Here is a 20,500-nt window from a genome sequence, read left to right as displayed (position 1 = left end):
CGCGTGGCGAAAAAAAGAACTAAAAAATCCCAGATGGCATTACTAGTCACTTCGGTTACTGTTGTCATTATTGTTTATATTTATATTTTTGTAACAAAAAAATTAATCTAAGTTAAATAAATAATAAATATAAAAATATCTTGAAGAATAAATATTTTTTTAAGGTAAAAATATTATTTATTAATAAAATTATTATGAAACACATGTAATCAAAAAATTCTTGGTGAAAATTTTTAGAAGAATTTTTTTAATGTAATTAATTTGTTATAAAAATTAAAAAAATTAATCGCTGTCAGCGAACTTCAGTATCATTATTAATTTTATATGAATAATAAAAAAGAAAATAATAATTATTATTTTATTTTTAGGATTTAGTGGAATGATTTAATTTATTAGATCAGGTTATATTTATCCACACGTGGCAGCAAAAATTAAATAAAAAATGTCAAGATTTTCAAGATTTCAAAAATTCGCAGCTGTTCTAGGAGTTGGTACAGTAAGTGGAGCTGCTGCTATATATTACAACGGCTACTTGTTTTCTAAAGAAAAATACGAAGGTACGTACAATAACACGCCCAAGTTCCCAGGAGTTGGTGAGTTGACCCCTTCTATAAAATGGGACAGCAATTGGGACCGGAGAGACCCAAAAAGTTTGATAAAACCTAAAAAGTTAGAAGCAATGACCGACGAGAACAAGTACAACGCTGAAATCGAGGCCCACAAGCCGCGAGCAGCTAGACATATTCTCCTAATTCGCCACGGTCAGTATAACTTAAACGGATCAACGGACACCCAGAGAATCTTGACTGAACTGGGAAGAAATCAAGCTGATTGTACTGGCAAGCGCTTGCAGCACCTGGCTCTGCCTTATTCTCAGATCGTCAAGTCTACGATGACCAGAGCGCAAGAGACTGCCAAGATCATAGAGACCAGCTTGCCCAACGTACCTGTCGTTGATGACAGTCTTCTGGTCGAGGGATGTCCTATTCTTCCCGAGCCGCCGTTCGGCGGCTGGAGACCCGGGATCCAGTACTTCCAAGACGGACCCAGAATCGAAGCTGCCTTTAGGAAGTACTTTCATCGTGCTAGTCCTAAACAGGAGAAGGATTCTTATACGATAATTGTGTGCCATGCTAATGTCATCAGGTACCTTGTTTGCAGAGCTTTGCAGTTTCCTCCAGAAGCCTGGTCAAGGTTTTCGCTCAAGCATGCGAGCATCACTTGGATTTCTATTCAACCTAGTGGTCGGGTTATACTGCGCGGCTATGGAGATGCTGGACATATGCCTTCGGAGTTTTTGACGACCAGTTAATGGAAGGATTGATCAGGACTGTGGCCAGGATTTTTGCCTTAATTTAAAAAAAAAAATAATTAATCAATGGTGTTCAATTTTTTATACTAAGGTGAAAATATTGGTGAGGTAAAAGACCGAGTTATTGACACTTGCAGTTTTATTTTAATTAAAAATAAAATAAATCAACTCTAATAAATTAATAAATGTAATTTTTTAATTATAAATTTTAAGATAATTAATCTTTTTGAGAACATTTTATTTTTTTAATTAAAATAAAATTGCAAGTGTCAGACAACTGGGCCAGTGTCAACAACTGGGTCTTTTATTTTGGTATAAAAAAATTTTTTTAATAAAAATTGTTCAATATTTAATTTAAAAAAAAAAATGTCTCATAATTTTTTCTTAGGAATAATATAATGATCATAATAATAAAAATAATGATAACAACAACAGCAACAACAATAATAATAATAATAATAATAATAATAATAATAAAATATTATTATAATTATTATTATTATTATTATTTAATTATTATAATAATAATAATAATAATAATAATAATAATAATAATAATAATAATAACAATAATAATAATAATGTGTATTTGATAAATTTTTTTTCTGAAATAATAATAATATTAATAATAATAACAATAATAATTCTAGTTCCTTATTATTATTATTATTATTATTATTATTATTATTATTATTATTCCCAATTTTTTCAATTTTAATCTCTAATAATAATAATAAAACCGAAATTTTAAAATTAAGATTTTTAAATTAGCAAAAAATTTGAATTGTTTGTTATAAATCTTAATTAAGGAATTACGGGAAAAATATATAAAAAAAAAATAACAAGATTACACTGGATATTATCTCAGATTATACTCAGTAGAATCTTAGATTATACCCAGTGATATCTCCACTATTTTTTTTCTAGTGCCTGCGCACTTAGCATTATCATATCTATTATACATTTTAGATATTAAGATAGTCAAATATTGTTTTAAATACTATCTGAAATTCTTTTTTCACCATAGATATCACTGAGTATAATCTGGGATGATATCCAGTGTCATCTTGTTTTTTTCCGTGTAGCACATATTTGATAATTTTTAAAATTTTAGAACAAATAAATTATGGCAAAAAAAATTGACATTTAGAAATTTAAAAAATTAAAAAATGCAATTTTTTAAAAATAATTTTTTGGAATAAATCTTTTTGTTAAATAAAATTAAAAAATTGTCAAGTGACAGCTAACTAATTTTAATATCATTAAAAATATTAGTCGTATAAAAAAATCATAAGACATTTTTTTTAGAAAATTAAATTTCCTACAATTTTTTTTTTATATCTAGAAGCAATATTTTTGCCGTGAGATCTAATATTTAAATCATTAATTTAAAAATCTTGGACGTAACTATGGACATTTGTACTTAAATTTGATACTGAAATTAGCAAACATCTGGGGAATTTTTGGTTTTATTAAAGAAATAAATTGTTTTTTTATAACAATTGTTTTGATAAAAAAAATTCTGGAATCTGACAGATGTCTGTTACTGTCAGTATCAATTTGAGTACAAACATCTGTGAAGATAAACTGCCTGTGGATTTACATAACTAATGGGTTGTATCTTGTATTATGTCAAGAGATGTCAATTCAAAGACTGTTTATTTTTTACATTTATACTGTAATTTTATAAATATTCAGGTGCTGTCGATTATTAACTGTGAATATATGTAATTTTAACTATAAATTATATGTCTGATGACGTTAAAACGGCAATAAAATATTTCAGTAAAGATGATATGAATTTTTTATATCAAAAAGATTTTTTAATATTTTAGGTAGTTTAAAATTGATAGTAGGATGAGATTAAATGGTTGTAAAATAATTAATGCGGTTGCAGTAGCTCGAAGAGCTACATTACACAATGTCTAAGTTATTGAAAATTTAACTTGTTAATTAATATTATAGTCTTCCTGTAACGATTCACTCGAGTCAAATTTATGTAATTTTTTAATGAAGTTATACTAACCGGGTAACTTTATTTTAGGATTAAATTAATAAGATATTTTCGTAACAGCTTTCATTTATGATAAATATTTATGTTTAATGAAATTTATTTTTTATTTCATTGCGAATGATGTTTAATTTAGTCGTATAACACGCTAGAGTGCACACGGAAATAACTTTATGAGTATTACAGAAAATTATGTTAGTTTTACTGTCTAATATAAAGTTGTCTCTGAATTTGATATAATTAGAAAGGTCTTTTATGATTTTAACTCATTTAATTTGTTAAGATAAGAGGAGAAATAATAAAATTATTTTATGTCCTCTTTTTAAAAAGGATTAAATAATAAAGTAATAAAAATTAGACTACGAGCACTTATTGGTACCGTCATCATTTTTCAAGTGTTTGGATTAAAAAGAGGCCAATCAATAAAAAAATTTTCCATACTATGATTGAACGTATGGTATGATACTTGTAGAATACATATAGATATATAGTACTTTTTGATTTTGATTTTATTATTTTGTTATTAATAATGAATACTAGCAACCTTGCAGTCACTATGTGACTGCCGTGACTTGTGAACTATAAATTAATAAAATTTGGCTTTATTAAATAGTAACTTTTTGTTAAATTGCACTGTAATTACTTAACTATTGATATTTTTAAAGATATCAGCTCATCCTGGTGTTACACTCATCAAGAGCTTTCATTTGAGTACACACAGGACAATTTTTATATATTTTTCATATATACATATATATCATATATATAAATATATAAAATATATGAAAAATTAATGTGGGTACTCCAATGGAAGGTCTTGATGAGTGTAATGTCGAGGTGAGCTTATATCTTTAAAAATGTCAATATTTCACAAGATATTTGTTAAATTGCACTGTACTTTCTTAACTATTGACCTTTTTAACGATATAAGCTCATCCCGATGTTACACTCATCGAGACCTTTCATTTAAGTACCCATATGGCAATTTTTATATATTTTATATATATGGTATTTGTGAAATATATAAATATATCAAATATATGAAAAATTGATGTGGGTACTCAAATGAAAGGTCTCAATGAGAGTAACATCGGGATGAGCTTATATCTTTAAAGATGTCAATAGTTCACAAGATTCAATGTAATTTCTTAAATATTGAAATTTTTTAAGATATAAGCTCATCCCGATGTTACACTCATCAAGAGCTTTCATTTGAGTACCCACATACATTTTTGATATATTTTTCATATATACATATATATATAATATATATAAGTATATGAAAAATTGATGTGGGTACTCAAATGAAAGGTCTCGATGAGTGTAATATCGGGATGAGCTTATATCTCTAAAAATGTCAATAGTTCACAAGATTCAATGTCATTTCTTAATTATTGACATTTTTAAAGATATAAGCTCATCCCGATGTTACACTCATCAAGAGCTTTCATTTGAATACCCACATGCATTTTGATATATTTTTCATATATACATATATATAATATATATAAATATATGAAAAATTGATGTGGGTACTCAAATGAAAGATCTTGATAAGTGTAACATCATGATGAACTTATATCTTTAGAAATGTCAATCGTGCACAAGATTCAATGTCATTTCTGAACTATTGACATTTTTAAAGATATAAGCTCATCCTGATATTACACTCATCAAGAGCTTTCATTTGAGTACCCAAATGCATTTTTGATAGATTTTTCATATATACATATATATAATATATATAAATATATGAAAAACTGATGTGGGTACTCAAATGAAAGGTCTCGATGAGTGTAACATCGGGATGAGCTTATATCTTTAAAAATGTCAATATTTCACAAGAGACAAGGTCATTACTTAATTATGTATCTAGAGATAGAGAATTTTCGAATGCAAAAAAAATTTAGTAATTACTTCAAGAAATGTTTCTTAGTAAGGACACTAGACTATAAAAGAAGAAATAAAACAGTATATAACATAAAACTATAACTTAATTGTTAAATCCTTATTCTTATGCTTTATTGATTTTTTTTTCATCTAGACATTATGTTGAGATTCACATCATCACATAATAAAAGTACATAACAATACAATTATACAGCCAATAAACTATTACAATCTATGTGTCTCTATAAAATGCATGATGAAAATAATACTTCTTAATTTATATAATAATATATTTATGTATAATATATATATAACTATTGGATTACAATAATAATTTTAGGACACATACGCGAGAGAGATATGCAAAGGGAAGAAAATAATGGAAAACGATCACTTGGAATATCCAATGATCGCTTCCTTATGACGACTAGTTTTCTTATTTTATCATCTTTTAAATGTTGAGGACTCACATATGTGTATATTGTCTTTACAAGGTCCGTGTTACATTCGCTCAACTTAATTTTTACGTGTATTGTATTTTTTTTTAAAATGCAAAATTAGTTTTATAAACTTATACTTACGTATCCTCATTAATAATAATTAATTTATTATTTTATTAATATTATTTTTAATTAGCTTATAACTTGACGTAAAGATCAACAAATAAACATTTAATAATATTTATGTAAATATTCAATCAAGTTGATTAATAAAATTTATTAAAGTCCCTAAAATCGAACAATATAAAAAACAATCTTAAGTATTAATTAAATACAATAGTATTTGTTAAAATTTATCATTTTCTCATTCAACATTTAAAATCCTCGGAAAGTATTTTAAATCTCCGTTTAAAATATTTATACAGAAAATTAAAAAAAAACCCATTTTTTCATTTATAAAAATTATTAAAAAAAAAAAAAAAGAAATTTACACTAATATAAATCAAGTATGTATTTACTGTAATTCGTTTTAGCCTTGGATTATTTTTAAATTCGATTATACTAAGTGAGTATTTACAATCGGGTAATTTGTTTTTTTAATTTTCATCCTCAATAAGGCAAAATTCTAAATTTACCTGTTATTAATCTATTATTGCGTACGTTAATTAGTTTTTTTTACGTTATTAATACATCACGTTGTGTAGATAATTAATTTTAATCAATTAATGGTAATAATAATGACTGTAATGATAGCAATAAAATCATTCATTTTTTTTCTTGACAATGCGGCTTAATTTTTTCGTTGTCGAAATATTTATTTTGATTTATACCTTCACATAATTAAGGGGCCGTTCATTAATTACGTATGGACAATTTTTAATAATAATAGTAATAATAGCCAATTAATTATTAGTTTACAATAATAATAGTCACGACTATTTTTTAATTGTTTTTAATAAATAAATTATTTTTAAAAAATTGAATTTTTAATTTTTAAAAATTTCTACATGTCAATTTTTTTTCTAATTTTTTTTTTACCATAATTTACTTGTTACAAAAATTTTTAAAATGATTAAATGTCGGCTAAGTTAATTTTCATCTAAAATCAACAGGTCAACGCGGATCCATCATTTTTATTTTTTAACAAATAATGTTTTTTAATAAAAAATGTTTTTTATTTTTTAAATAAAAATACGATAATACACGGAAAAATACTATAATTTTTTCTATAGAACCAAACATGGATAACAATAAAAACACATGAAATTTTAATAAGTTATATTTTTTAATAAGCAATAAAAATTATTTAAATAAAATAAAAATTTGACTGTACACAGAAAAAAAAAAGATGACACTGGATATCATCCCAGATTATACTCAATGATATCTGCGGTGAAAAAAAATTTCAGATAATAGCTACACGGAAAAAAGAAAACTCGAAAAATTACATTATATAATGTAACGTGGCGCTCCGTGATGAAAACTGGAAAAATTACAGTTTCAGATTGTAATTACTACAGATTTTATAAGAATGTAATATTTACATTGAAAGCGCTGAAAATTAGCATTGAATTTAGAAAAATTTTATTTCGAACTGTAATTTTTCTAGTTTTGATTACGACGGGACCGATTTTACATTTTATACTGTAATTATTACTGTTTTTTTTTTTTTTTTTTTTTTTTTTTCGTGTGATATAATCCAGATTATACTGAATGATATCTGGATTACACTCATTGTAATCTACGATTTCACCCAGTAATATCTCTGATTATACCGCGTGAGATTACACTGAGTATAATCCGAGTATCCTGTATAATTTGGATTATACTCAGTAGAATCTTGGATTATACCCAGTGATATCTCCGGAATTTTTGTTCTAGCGCTTGCGCACTTAGCATTATCATATCTATTATGTATTTTAGATATTAGGTTAGTCAAATATTGTTTTAAATACTATCTGAAATTTTTTTTCACCACAGATATCACTGAGTATAATCTGGGATGATATCCAGTGTGATCTTGTTCTTTCCGTGTATACTTTAAAATTAAGAAAACTATTTAGAATCCAAAATGAAATTAGATTTTTAATATTGAATTTTGATTTACGAAATATTACGTAAGAATTAATTTCCCCCCCCCCCCCCCTTCCTCCCCCTTAATATCTTTACGTAATTAATGAATAGCCCCTTAAATAACTCGATAAAAAAAAATAGAAAAAAAAATGTATGGACGAGTAGCAATTTATACTTATTCGTTAACTTGTTTGTCATGACAAGAGTATCAACATTAATTTCTTCGTTGCTCAATTATTAATAAATTTACTGATAATTTTAACAAAAAAAAAAAAAATTTAATAATCACTAACTAATTATTGTGAGTTGTAATTAATGATTAATAATCACTAATTACTTAATTTCATTCGCACGATAACGCTTTTAAAAATAAATCCCGATAAAATGGATCGCAGTAGTAATAATAATGATAATAATTATCAATAAATTTAGTCTTCGAAACATAAATCATTGACCTTTAGTGGCACGAATAGCGTTACAAATTTCGATCCAAGGATGACCGTACATGCTACAAATTTCGCAAACATTGGATGTGCTGGAGGAGGGCTGACTAGCAACCTGCCCGGCAGTTGTTCTGTTTGGTGACGATGTACTTTCATCTCTCTTGGTTATTTTGCTTAGTGTTGTTGTTATTGAGGTTATTGCTGAAGTTGTTGTTGTTGTTGTTGTAGTTGTTGCAGAGAGTGAAGACGACAAATGAAGAAAATCAATTGACGTTGGCAGCGAAGCGGGCTCACGTATTTTGCGCGGTGTTGGAAGCGTTGCTGAGTTGTACGATGAACTTATCGACGGCACGATAGAAGGCGATCGTCCAGGAGACGGTGATTTTGGTGTGACAATCGTGCAGTTTGTTGGAGACAAAGAGAGGCGCAGACACCGCAAAAGGGTGAGTCAATCATTGACCAGGCCTTGATTCACGTTGATCAGTTGTTCTTTCAATACGCGAAATGATGGTCGTACTTCTGGACAGTGGGCCCAACATTTTCTCATTATCTGTTAAAGAAATAAAAAAATACAATTATTATTATTATTATTATTATTATTTTGAGTTTAATACAAGTTAGATGTCATTTAAGTTAGCAGTCACTTGACCATTTTTTAATTTTTTTTAACAAACAAATTTGTTCTAAATTATTTTTAAAAAATTGCATTTTTAATTTTTTTAAATTTTTACACGTCAATTTTTTTTGCAATAATTTATTTGTTAAAATAATTATTAAATACCGGCTAAATTAATTCTCATACAAATTTTATGACATTAAATTAAAGATAGCAGACACTTGACAATTTTTTTTAACAAATAAATTTGTTCGAAAAAATTATTTTTTAAAAAATTGCATTTTTAATTTTTTAAAATTACTACAAGTCAATTTTTTTTCCTAATTTTTTTTTGCAATAATTTATTTGTTAAAAAAATTATTCAACATCTGCTAAATTAATTTTCATAGAAATTTTATGACATTAAAGATAGCAGACACTTGATCATTTTTTTAACAAACAAATTTGTTCAAAAAAATGATTTAAAAAAAAATTGTATTTTTTATATTTTTTAATTTCTACGTGTCAATTTTTTTTTTGCAATAATTTATTTGTTAAAAACATTATTAAAATGTCTGCTAAATTAATTTTCATACAAATTTTATGACATTTGAATTAGCAATCACTTGAACATTTTTTTTTTTTTTAAAAAAAATTATTCCAAATTATTTAAAAAAAATTGCATTTTTAATTTTTTTAAATCTATGTCAATTTTTTTTCCTAATTTTTTTTTGCAATAATTTATTTGTTAAAAAAATTATTAAATATCTGCTAAATTAATTTTCATACAAATTTTATGAATGAAAATTAATTTAGCAGATATTTAATAATTTTAAGAATTTTTTTTAATGAATAAATTATAGCAAAAAAAAAATTGACTTCTAGAAATTGTAAAAAATAAAAAGTACAATTTTTTAAAAATAATTTTTTGGAAAAAATTTTTTTTGTTAAAAAAAAATTAAAAAATTATAAAGTAACAGCTAAATTTAATCTCATATTTTATGACATTAAACCTGACCATTTTTTTTAACAAAAAAAATTATTTTTTAAAAAATTGCATTTTTTATTTTTTTAAATTTCTGTCAATTTTTTTTTCAATAATTTATTTGTTAAAATTATTAAATGTCCGCTAAATTAATTTTCATTATTTCTTAAGCAAGATTTAATTTAATTTAATTTTATTACCTCATAAACTTCTTTGACGCATGCTTTTGGTTTTTCAAGAATGAGACCACGTTGAACTCTATCTACAACTTCGGCGTTCTTCAAACGCCCGTAAGGCATTTTACCACAAGTGAAAACTTCCCACATAAGTACGCCGTAAGCCCATACATCTGATTTTGAACTAAACCGTGTGTAATTAAGGACTTCTGGTGGTGCCCATTTTATTGGAAACTTAGTACCACCGCTGCTGGTATACTGGTCGTCCAAAACATACCTCGCTAAACCAAAATCAGCAACTTTAACTACATTCTCTGATCCTACAAGACAATTGCGTGCTGCTAGATCCCTGTGGATGTAATTGCGCCTTTCAAGATACGCCATTCCTCTGCAGACCTTTTATCCAATCCAATAAAATTTATTAATTTATTAATCAATTAATAATCAATTTAAACTAGTGCTCTTACCTGTATACAAATGTCAAGAAGATATCCGACATTTGTCGATAAAGAGGCTTCATGACGACGGAGGTAGTTAAGAAGAGATCCATGACGCATGTACTCAGTAACGATATATATTGGTCTGTCTTTACTACAAACTCCATACAGTTGGACTAGATTTGTGTGTTGTAATTTTCTGTAATTTAATTATAGAATAATTAATTTATTTAAAAAAAAAAATATTTTTTTATAATTAATTATAATATTTGATAACATTATTAACTGACAAAATTCATTGTCATTAGCATCAGAACGGATTATAAAGTGTTTGATCATAGAAATTTATTTACTAACCACTATGTCAGCTTGATAATTATACTAATTAAATTATTACTTGACTTGTATGAATATCGTGATCAAATAATTAAATAAAATTTTCATGTGAAAATAAGACGTATGTATTACTACTGTTGAAAATAAAATATCTTTTATCAATAAATATAACTAGCAGCCTTGCAGTCACTACGTGACTACTCCGTGACTTGTGAAGTATAAATAAATAAAATTTGGTTTTATTAAATAGTAACTTTTTGTTAAATTGCACTGCACTTTCTTAAGTATTGACTTTTTTGAAGATATAAGCTCATCCTGATGTTACACTCATCAAGCGCTTTTATTTGAGTACCCACATGCATTTATGATTTATTTTTCATATATACATATATATAATATATATAAATATATCAAATATATGAAAAATTGATGTGGGTACTCAAATAAAAGGTCTCGATGAGAGTAACTCCAGGATGAGCTTATATCATCGAAAATATCATCAGTAGACAAAATACGACGTCATTTCTTAATTATTGAAATTTTTTAAGATATAAGCTCATCTTTATGTTACACTAATCAAAAGCTTTCATTTGAGTACCCACATGCATTTTTGATATATTTTTCATATATACATATATATAATATATATAAATATATAAAATATATGAATAATATATGTGGGTACTCAAATGAAAGCTCTTGACGAGTATAATGTCGGTTTGAGCTTATATCTTTAAAAATGTCAATAGTTCACAAGATATTTGTTAAATTGCACTGTACTTTCTCAACTATTGACTTTTTTAAAGATATAAGCTCATTCCGATGTTATACTAATCAAGAGCTTTCATTTGAGCACCCACATGCATTTTTGATATATTTTTCATATATACACATATAAAATATATATAAATATATAAAATATATGAAAAATTGATGTGGGTACTCAAATGAAAGGTCTCGATGAGTGTAACATTGGGGTGAGCTTATATCTTTAAAAATGTCAATAGTTCACAAGATACAAGGTTATTTCTTAATTATGTATCTAAAGATAGAGAATTTTCGAATGCAGCCTAAATACTTATCATAATAAATTAACTATCAGTGAGAATGATATGCAATTTTGAAAAGGCATAAATTCAAATCAAGACCTTTGCAACGACACTAAAAAAAAAATGATTTTATCATGACTATCCTGGACACAAAATTTTTCTTATTCTCTCAATACTGGCGCTTTTTTGCAAATTTCTAAGATAGTTAACTAAGTGGTGAATTTTTTTAAAGGAAAATAGCAGAAAACTTAAGCTTCAACATGATACTTTAAATTTTAAATTAAAAAAAAAAATGAAAAAAAGAGATCTAGCCGTAACATAAAAAAACACCTTTCTGAAATAAGATGTATGATGACAATTATGATGATGATTATTAGACAACTTACGTCATGACTTTAGCTTCCTCAATAAAATCGTCTTCAGACATAGTACCCTCTTTCATCATTTTAACAGCTACGTCGATAGAACCACGCCATTTTCCACGTCGAACTACGCCAAACTGTCCTGAGCCGAGTTCTTCTAACAAATGGAGCTCCGTAGGATCTATTTCCCATTTATCTGTAAAAATAAAAATAAAAATAAAAAAAATAATTTAGTTATTTATTTTTTCAACACAGCAGTATGTTATCAACTTATCACATTTGAGTAAGTATTTAATTAACTACCATGACTTAAACCAGCGGTAGGAGGAACAGGACGATCACAGGGACTTGTTTTCAGGCGACTGGCTAGTCCACCGCTGTTGTGACGGTGATAATTTACCAAGTCTGGAATGGAGCCGCAGCAGTGCTTTTCAGACAGGTAGAATTCGCCTCGGGTGTTCTGCTTTATGTGGTAGTGTTTGACGTGAGGATGCGGTCTGCAAAGCATAAAAAATAAATTTATAGTGCGAAAATAAAAGGAAATTGTTTTTATGCTCGTTTATTCTTTCATTCAGGTACTTTCCACCCAGCTGTCGTGAAACATGATGAACATTTAACTGGAAATAAAAATAGCAATAAAACTATTGCCGGGTATTTTTTAATATGAATTTTTAGATTGCATAAAAAAGTGTCACTGGTGTAAGTACTTACACTTTAGTGTAGAGCGAGAGAGTATACAAGCCCTTGGTAGATGAATTGCGAACGACGAAACAGCCCTCTTTGTCCTCTTGCTTGAGTAGAGACTCAGCTCGTTGCCTCGACATATCGCCCACGTACCATCTGGATACATCCCAACAGAGATTAATCTTTTCTATATCAGGGATTAATGTCTAATACTAAAACACTGACGTGTTCCTATACTTCCGTGCTTTACTCATCATTATTTTAAATCTACAGCCATTATATGACTGCTCTTAAAGTTTTGAATACTATGATTGATTTTTAATGTCAAATGGATAGATTTATTGAGAAGATATGGCTTAAAAGCTTAAATTTTATTTTATATAATTTTTCGAGAGTTATACGCACTTAAAATAAAGATTAAATTTTTTTTTTGTCAAACTATTTTGTTAAAAATATGATATGAAAATTAACTCGTTGAGGACAACGCGACTGCTCAATTTCAAAACACAGTAACTAATGGGCGATTCCGCGGGAGACGATTTTTAACATAAATTTTTAAATCACAGTATTTGTTACTTTTTTTTTATACCAATTTTTTTCAATTTGAGGAGGGTAAGAGCATTTGTGTTGCACGAACGTCGAAATATAATTTTAAAAGCAAATTAGTTTTGATAACTGCTACTTAAAAAAAACGTAGAAAAGTTGCAAAAAAACCTTAAGTCTGATAAATCACCGACTATTCCAAACAAATAATTTATTTTAGTTACATAGGAAAGTGCTAATTAGTGATACAGCATCTATAATCTCATATCTTTAATTTAAAGTTACATGGAAATGTTTATATTTACTACAGTGAGACGTGTTGCACTCGCGATAGTTTTACGTTGCACCCGCGACTGGATAAAAAGTGAATAATTTATAACATTTATTTCTTTTAATAATTTTATTTAAATTAACAATTAGTTTGTTTTGTATTCTTTTAAAGAATGTAATAATAATTTAATAAATATTCCATAATTAACAGACTTTTTTCATTCTAGCTTCATGACCTTTAATGGTGGGCCGATTTCGTTGCACCCGCGATAGCACTTTGAACCTCTCCTGTGTCTATTTAGACATTTTATTAAATGTTTTTTATATTAATTTTTGTAAAACAGATTACAATGTAATCCTGCGACCAGTCATTTCTTTAAAAAGAGTTTTTATTTTCTTAGTAAGAAGCCTTGAGTGAGTCTAAATGTTGCACCCGCGAGTACGGAATCGCCCTAATATTTAAATATTTTTTATAATTTTTCTTATTAAAAAAAAGTTTGCCTGCCAAATTGATGACAAATTTGATTTATGAATAGAAAATACTTGAATATTAATATTTTTAAGAAAAAACACTTTAAATTAAGGTCTAAAAGTTATAAAAAATGCAGCAATATTAAAAAAAATTAGGTATAAAAATTTTGTAGTTACTGTATTTTAAAATTGGGCAGCCGAAAAGTTCTAATTCTAATATTTGTATTGAACTTTTTTTAATTTAGCTATAAAGTGCTATCGGTTATGAAGCTGCAATTCGATTTTCAATTATAAATCTTTATAATTCTCGAAGTAATTAATATTTAAAAGTTAAGAAAACTGGTCTTCTAAAATATGAAGATACCCTTTTGAAAATCAGCTCCTCAATCGGCACCAAACTTTAATATAACATTCCCTCTAAATATCTTAATAGTTACACGGAAAAAAGTAAACTGTAATAAATAACAGTCGATTTATAATAAGTAATGATCAACTGCTAAAAATTACCATTTCAAACAGTAAAATCGTGATTTTACTATTCATAAGAGGGGAAATACGTGTACAGGCTTAAAAATTCAATATTTTTTTTATAAATCGCTTGTAAAACTATTCAAAAATATAGATTGAAAATTTCAAGTCAAAATTTCTATTCGTTCAAAAATTATAAGCGATTTAGTAATTACTTTAATACTATTTTACATTAACTTTTTCTGTCACTTTTTTTCAAACGCGTTTTCTCGAAACGAGTTTTTCAAAACTGTGTGCAGTCTAGCTCAAAGAGTTTTAAACCAATCATCTTGCGATATGGCTTATAATTTTCTTTATACAATTATCTTGAATATGAACCTCAATCGAAAGCGATATTTTGATTTAAACTATTTTTTTAATAAACAATGTATGAAAAGTGATAAAAATCTCGGCTTAATTTCACAACCCTCTAAAAATGCAAATTTTTAGTTTTTTTGTAGAATTGAGGTTCATATGGAAGATACACATATAAATGAAGTAATTTTTCTATGCCATTGATTTCAAATAAAAATTGTGTCTTCCATACTGCACACAGACTGCTAAGTCGGATGACAACCTACGATGTGTATCAGCTGATATCTCCGCTATTTGTTAACTTATATTGTTGTTTAATACGAAAAATACTCATAAATATATTTATAAAATAAAGTGATAGTTTCAATAAATAATATTAATTTCTTACACCTTAAAAAATTAATGAAAATCAGCATGAAAACGGCCTTCTACACGTATTTCCCCCTTAATAATATTTACCATTTAAACGTTACAATTTACTCTTTACATGGAAGAAAATACTATTTCAAACAGTAATATTCGCTATGTAAATGTCTAAAATGTTAAAGTATAATAATTAAGAATTCAGACTTTGATATTTATCATTTCGTACCTAAAAAATGATTTTATGATATGTAAAAAGCATAAAATAAAGTTAGTAAATTTCTAATATAAGCAACGTCAATATTTACAAAGTAAAATGGTAAATTTTAAACGCAACGCTAAAAATCAAACTGTAATTATTGACTTGCTTAGACTGGTAAAATGTATATTTTAAAAGTATAATTTTTACTGTTTCAAATGTTAAATTCTCCCAGAGTGAGACCTCTTTCTCTTTCATCTGAGTTCCCCTTCTCCTCATAATATGGACTGAATATTGAAATAGCAATTTTTACTGTTTGAAACTGTAATTTTTTAAGATGAGAGTGTCGTTATTTACTATAATGACAGCTACTAATCACTTATTTTGGATATTAAATTATAAATTGTGGCTTTTATACTTTCTACATTAAGTTCTGTAATATTTATATTTTAGCCACCCCGATGTCCGCTTTACTGTTTCAAACTATAAAAATTAACCGGAATCCGAGTGAATATTACAGTTTACTTTTTTCCGTGTATTTTTAATTTCTAATAATTCTAAAATACTGAAAAATTGTTTAGAAAAAAAAAATTTACGAAATTGAACTTTTTTTTATAAAAAAAATCGCAGAAATTTTGATTTTCACGATATCGAAAAAAACTGACGCTATTTTATTTGAAAAACAATATATTTTAAGGAAAAAAATCTATCTTTGATGAAGTTTGAAAAAAATATATTTATTCTGAAATTTGAAATTACGAATTTCGGTCAGTCGCTTGAAATGAGAAAAAGACATTTAAACATGCAAAATAATATAGAAAGATTTAGTTTTGCGTCATAAAACTCTTTTAATATAGGGTAAAAGACCCCATTAGTGGCAGGGACCCCATTACTGACACTTTCTTTGATTTTTCTACTTATTCAATTAATAAAATCATTAATTTCAATAATGAATATATTATTTCTAATCTTTAAGATCTTTAGATCAAAAAAATTTTTTATTTTTATTCCAAGTAGAATATTTTTTCATTAAAAGAAAAAGTGCCACTAATAGGAGTTAAAGATGCCACTTATGGAGTCTTTTACCTTAATTATTACAATAAAGAAATATAAATATCTTCAAGAATATCAATAAAATCAGTCGTAAATGAGACTGTCTCATTTATAAATCTCTTTATAAATTTGAAATTGCCTTAAAATATTTTCAGAATTTTTGTAACAAATAAATTATGTCAAAAAAAATGAGAGAAAAAATTGACATTTAGTAATTTATAAAAATTAAAAATGCAATTTTTTTTAATTAAATTTTTAAATTAAAAATAATTTTTTTGTTAAATAAAATCATTTTAATAATCCTTTCGATTAATCATAATATTTTATATTAATAGAATTTTTTTAGATTTTTTAATTTCGTTGATTTAAACTAAAGATTTCTTCTTATTGCAAGACATTTTTTACAAGACCTTCTGAAGATCTACAGAAGCTAGAAAAATTATTATTTGTAAAAAAAAAAATTTATACACTTCAGTATGTATATTAATTTTCATATCGACTTTCTAATTAGCAAATTGTCTAACTCTATTTTAGAGAATCTTCCATTTGTAAAAAAAAAAAAAAAAATTAGTTAAAAATGTATTATATAATATTGATAAGACTTGATGTCTATCAGATAAATAATGTTGATTGTTTCTCAAAACTATGTTTACTAAATAGAAACTGAGTCAGAGCACTTTATGTATATATTTACTAGTTTCATCAATAATGGACTTATTACTATTACTATTACTTATAAGCACTATTTTCAAACATTATGTAATATAAGGATTCGGGGTATTGTTTAAAAATAAAAAAAAAAATAAAATTATCATTTTAAAGAACAATTTAATATCTACTAGTGGTATAGTATTTTGGTTTGGATTATTGCAACATCAAAATTTTAAAAAATCACTTTTTAAAAAATAAGGAGTTACACCAATTGCTAATTAGACCGTCGATATTAATCATTGGAAAAACTTCTTAAAAAATAGCTTTTTATTTTTCTTTTCAGTCCGTATAACTCTCCTTGATATAATTAATAGTCTATAAAATAAATATAAAAATTCAGTGTCAAAATTGATCTCCTGTCGATAACTGATGCTTTTACTTTAACTGATTATCACGAAAAATAGCTTGTGTGTAGTGAATTGTTCTGGAGCCCAGTCAGAGTAGCATTTATAAATTTTCGATGAAAAACAGGGTTTAAAATGACGTTTGATAGCTTTGGAGCTTTTAATCAATCACAATACAGAACAATACACAATTGGATCAATTACCCGATTGTATTGAAGAGCAATGGGATCTTTGTGATGGAAAATTAATATAAACAAAGCTGGAAGCTGAAGCTAGCAGCGCGCTTGATAAGTACTTACTCGTATTTCTGAAGACCCAAGAGTTCTTTTTCTTTGACGTAATTACTCGGAATATACCCGATGGATCTGAAATATTTTAATTATTATTATTATTATTATTATTATTATTAATGTTGTATAAAAAAAAATGGATATTTTTTTTTGGAGTAAATAGTTGTGTTGATAAAAAATAAAGTCTTACCCATTTTCATCCTTGACCTTCCACCAGTGCTCCTGTGAGTCATCCAGTACCTCGTACTCGGCACCCTGAAAAATTAACACTCATCAAGCAAGGTTGCTTTTCACACTAGAGTTTACTTTACCCTAGTGGCTCTATTGTTTCGCACTCTATAGTATATATACACTATTATTTTTTTTTCTTCATGTCTCTCACGTCACTTTAACCATTTGCAGTGCAGTATGACCCGCATATAAAACTATCTTCCGGTACAGTACTGAGCACTTTATTTACCTTTTCCAATGACAAATCTCCTCCCTCAATTGCACGAAATGGATACAGTGCTACTACTACTTTTGTCCTCAGCATCAGTTTTTCCTGAAAAAATTATTATTATTAATTTAATTAATGTTGAATTTTTTTAAGATAGACATTAGAAATTTTTATAGAATTTTATAATAATAGAAACTAGCAAGCTTGCAGTCACTATGTGACTGCCGTGATTCGTGAACTATAAACGAATAAAATTTTGCTTTATTAAATAATGACTTTTGTTAAATTGCACTATACTATCTTAAATATTGATGTTTTTGAAGATATAAGCTCATCCTAATGTTACACTCATCAAGAGCTTTCATTTGAATACCCACATGTACTTTTGATATATTTTTTATATTTACATATATATAATATATATAAATATATGAAATATATGAAAAATTGATGTGGGTACTCAAATGAAAGGTCTTAATGAGTGTAATGTCGGGGTGAGCTTATATCTTTAAAAATGTCAGTAGTTGAGAATATACAAGGTCATTTATTAATTATTGACATTTTTTAAGATATAAGCTCATCTCGATGTTACACTCATCGAGACCTTTCATTTAAATACTCACATGACAATTTTTATATATTTTATATATATGGTATTTATGAAATATATAAATATATAAAATATATGAAAAATTGATGTGAGTACTCAAATAAAAGGTCTCGATGAGTGTAATGTCGAGGTGAGCTTATATCTTTAAAAATGTTAATGGTTGACAAGATGCAAGATAATTTCTCAATTATTGATTTTTTTAAAGTTGTAAGCTCATATTGATGTTACATTCATCGAGCTTTCATTGGAGTACCCACATACTATGCATTTTAATATATATATATATATTAAAATAATGTCAATATTTCACAAGATATTTGTTAAATTACACTGTAATTTTTTAACTGTTAACGTCTTTGAAGATATAAGCTCATCCCAATGTTACACTGATCAAGAGCTTTCATTTGAGTACCCACATGTATTTTTGATATATTTTTCATATATATATATATATATATATATATGAAAAAATTGATGTGGGTACTCAAATGAAAGGTCTCGATGAGTGTAACATCGTGATGAGCTTATATCTTTAAAAATGTCAATATTTCACAAGATATTTGTTAAATTGCACTGTACTTTCTCAACTATTGATCTTTTTATAGATATAAGCTCATCCTGATGTTACACTTATCTAGAGCTTTCATTTGAGTACCCATATGTATTTTTGATATATTTTTCATATATAAATATATAAAATATATAAAAAATTGATGTGGGTACTCAAATGAAAGGTCTCGATGAGTGTAACATCGAGATGAGCTTATATCTTTAAAAATATCAATAGTTCTCAAGATACAAGATTTTTTCTCAATTATGTATCTAGAAATAATTTTCGAATGCAGCCTAAATACTTAAAAAATTATTTGTAGAAATTTTTAGAAGCATTTTTTCATTGTTAAATTAAAAAAAAATTGACTTCAGTATCATGAAGTAAAAGTGTAACAAAGTAACAAAAAAATTGTGGTTATAATTTTGCTACAGTACATTGATTGAAGAAATGAAGAAATAAATCCTTATTAATAAATAAAAAGTTAACTAAAATTTACTCAAATAAACTGATACAATTTTTAATTATTTAATTAAAATAAGAAAAAATTTACAACTTTTAAAAAACTCTAAAAAATAAAATGTAAAAAACTTTGTTATATAATAATTAAAAACTTTCTATAATTTAACCTAAAATAAAAATGAATATATGTTCTCAGGCAAATATCACCGACTTTGATATTCTAAGCGAACGAGATAATTAAAAGCAAGCACTTATACGAGTATGGAAATTCCGGTTCAACTTGCCGGAAGGTAAACATATATTAATGTAAAAATAAATTTAAATCTGAATATTGAAGAAGGTTAATATTTACCTTGGCTTTGGAGGAAGGCGTCCCAGGTGCTCCTCCCGGCATTATCGGCGTCGATGGTGTACCTGCAACAATAAGTGTAAATTACAATTAAAATAAAATACAATAAAAATTTATTTATTTATTTATTTATTATTATTATTATTATTATTATTATTATTATTATTATATCTTCTATTCTAGTTGTCAAGACTAAAAAAACTTTTCCGAGCACTTCCTGACAGTACTCA

General features: G+C 26.4%; 2 protein-coding genes across 9 annotated transcripts in view; one reads left to right on the top strand and one right to left on the bottom strand.

The window, feature by feature from the left end:
- LOC123271596 (serine/threonine-protein phosphatase PGAM5, mitochondrial-like) overlaps nt 1–20,500 on the top strand; it is a 35,843-nt gene that overhangs the window by 14,162 nt on the left and 1,181 nt on the right. The window contains exons 1-2 of one of the 3 annotated variants that reach the window (XM_044737977.1): nt 83–164; nt 369–1,330. In XM_044737977.1, coding sequence (XP_044593912.1) covers nt 443–1,312 — 870 coding nt within the window. In that variant the 5' untranslated portion in view covers nt 83–164; nt 369–442 and the 3' untranslated portion in view covers nt 1,313–1,330. Of the gene's footprint in view, nt 1–82; nt 165–368; nt 1,331–20,500 lie in introns of those variants that run through there. The other 2 variants (XM_044737976.1, XM_044737978.1) reach the window with 2 other exon arrangements.
- LOC123271593 (tyrosine-protein kinase Btk29A) overlaps nt 7,311–20,500 on the bottom strand; it is a 92,971-nt gene continuing 79,781 nt past the window's right edge. For all 6 annotated transcript variants that reach the window (XM_044737965.1, XM_044737964.1, XM_044737966.1 and 3 more), the window contains 10 exons: nt 20,274–20,335; nt 18,321–18,404; nt 18,051–18,115; nt 17,870–17,935; nt 12,821–12,949; nt 12,413–12,606; nt 12,134–12,305; nt 10,393–10,561; nt 9,950–10,321; nt 7,311–8,719 (listed from right to left, as the gene is read on the bottom strand). In XM_044737965.1, the coding sequence (XP_044593900.1) occupies nt 8,618–8,719; nt 9,950–10,321; nt 10,393–10,561; nt 12,134–12,305; nt 12,413–12,606; nt 12,821–12,949; nt 17,870–17,935; nt 18,051–18,115; nt 18,321–18,404; nt 20,274–20,335 (1,415 nt within the window). In that variant the 3' untranslated portion in view covers nt 7,311–8,617. The remainder of the gene's footprint in view (nt 8,720–9,949; nt 10,322–10,392; nt 10,562–12,133; nt 12,306–12,412; nt 12,607–12,820; nt 12,950–17,869; nt 17,936–18,050; nt 18,116–18,320; nt 18,405–20,273; nt 20,336–20,500) is intronic.

This window comes from Cotesia glomerata, linkage group LG9, assembly GCF_020080835.1.
Source record: "Cotesia glomerata isolate CgM1 linkage group LG9, MPM_Cglom_v2.3, whole genome shotgun sequence".
NCBI classification, from domain to species: domain Eukaryota; kingdom Metazoa; phylum Arthropoda; class Insecta; order Hymenoptera; family Braconidae; genus Cotesia; species Cotesia glomerata.
This window is presented reverse-complemented; position numbering and strand designations above follow the sequence as displayed.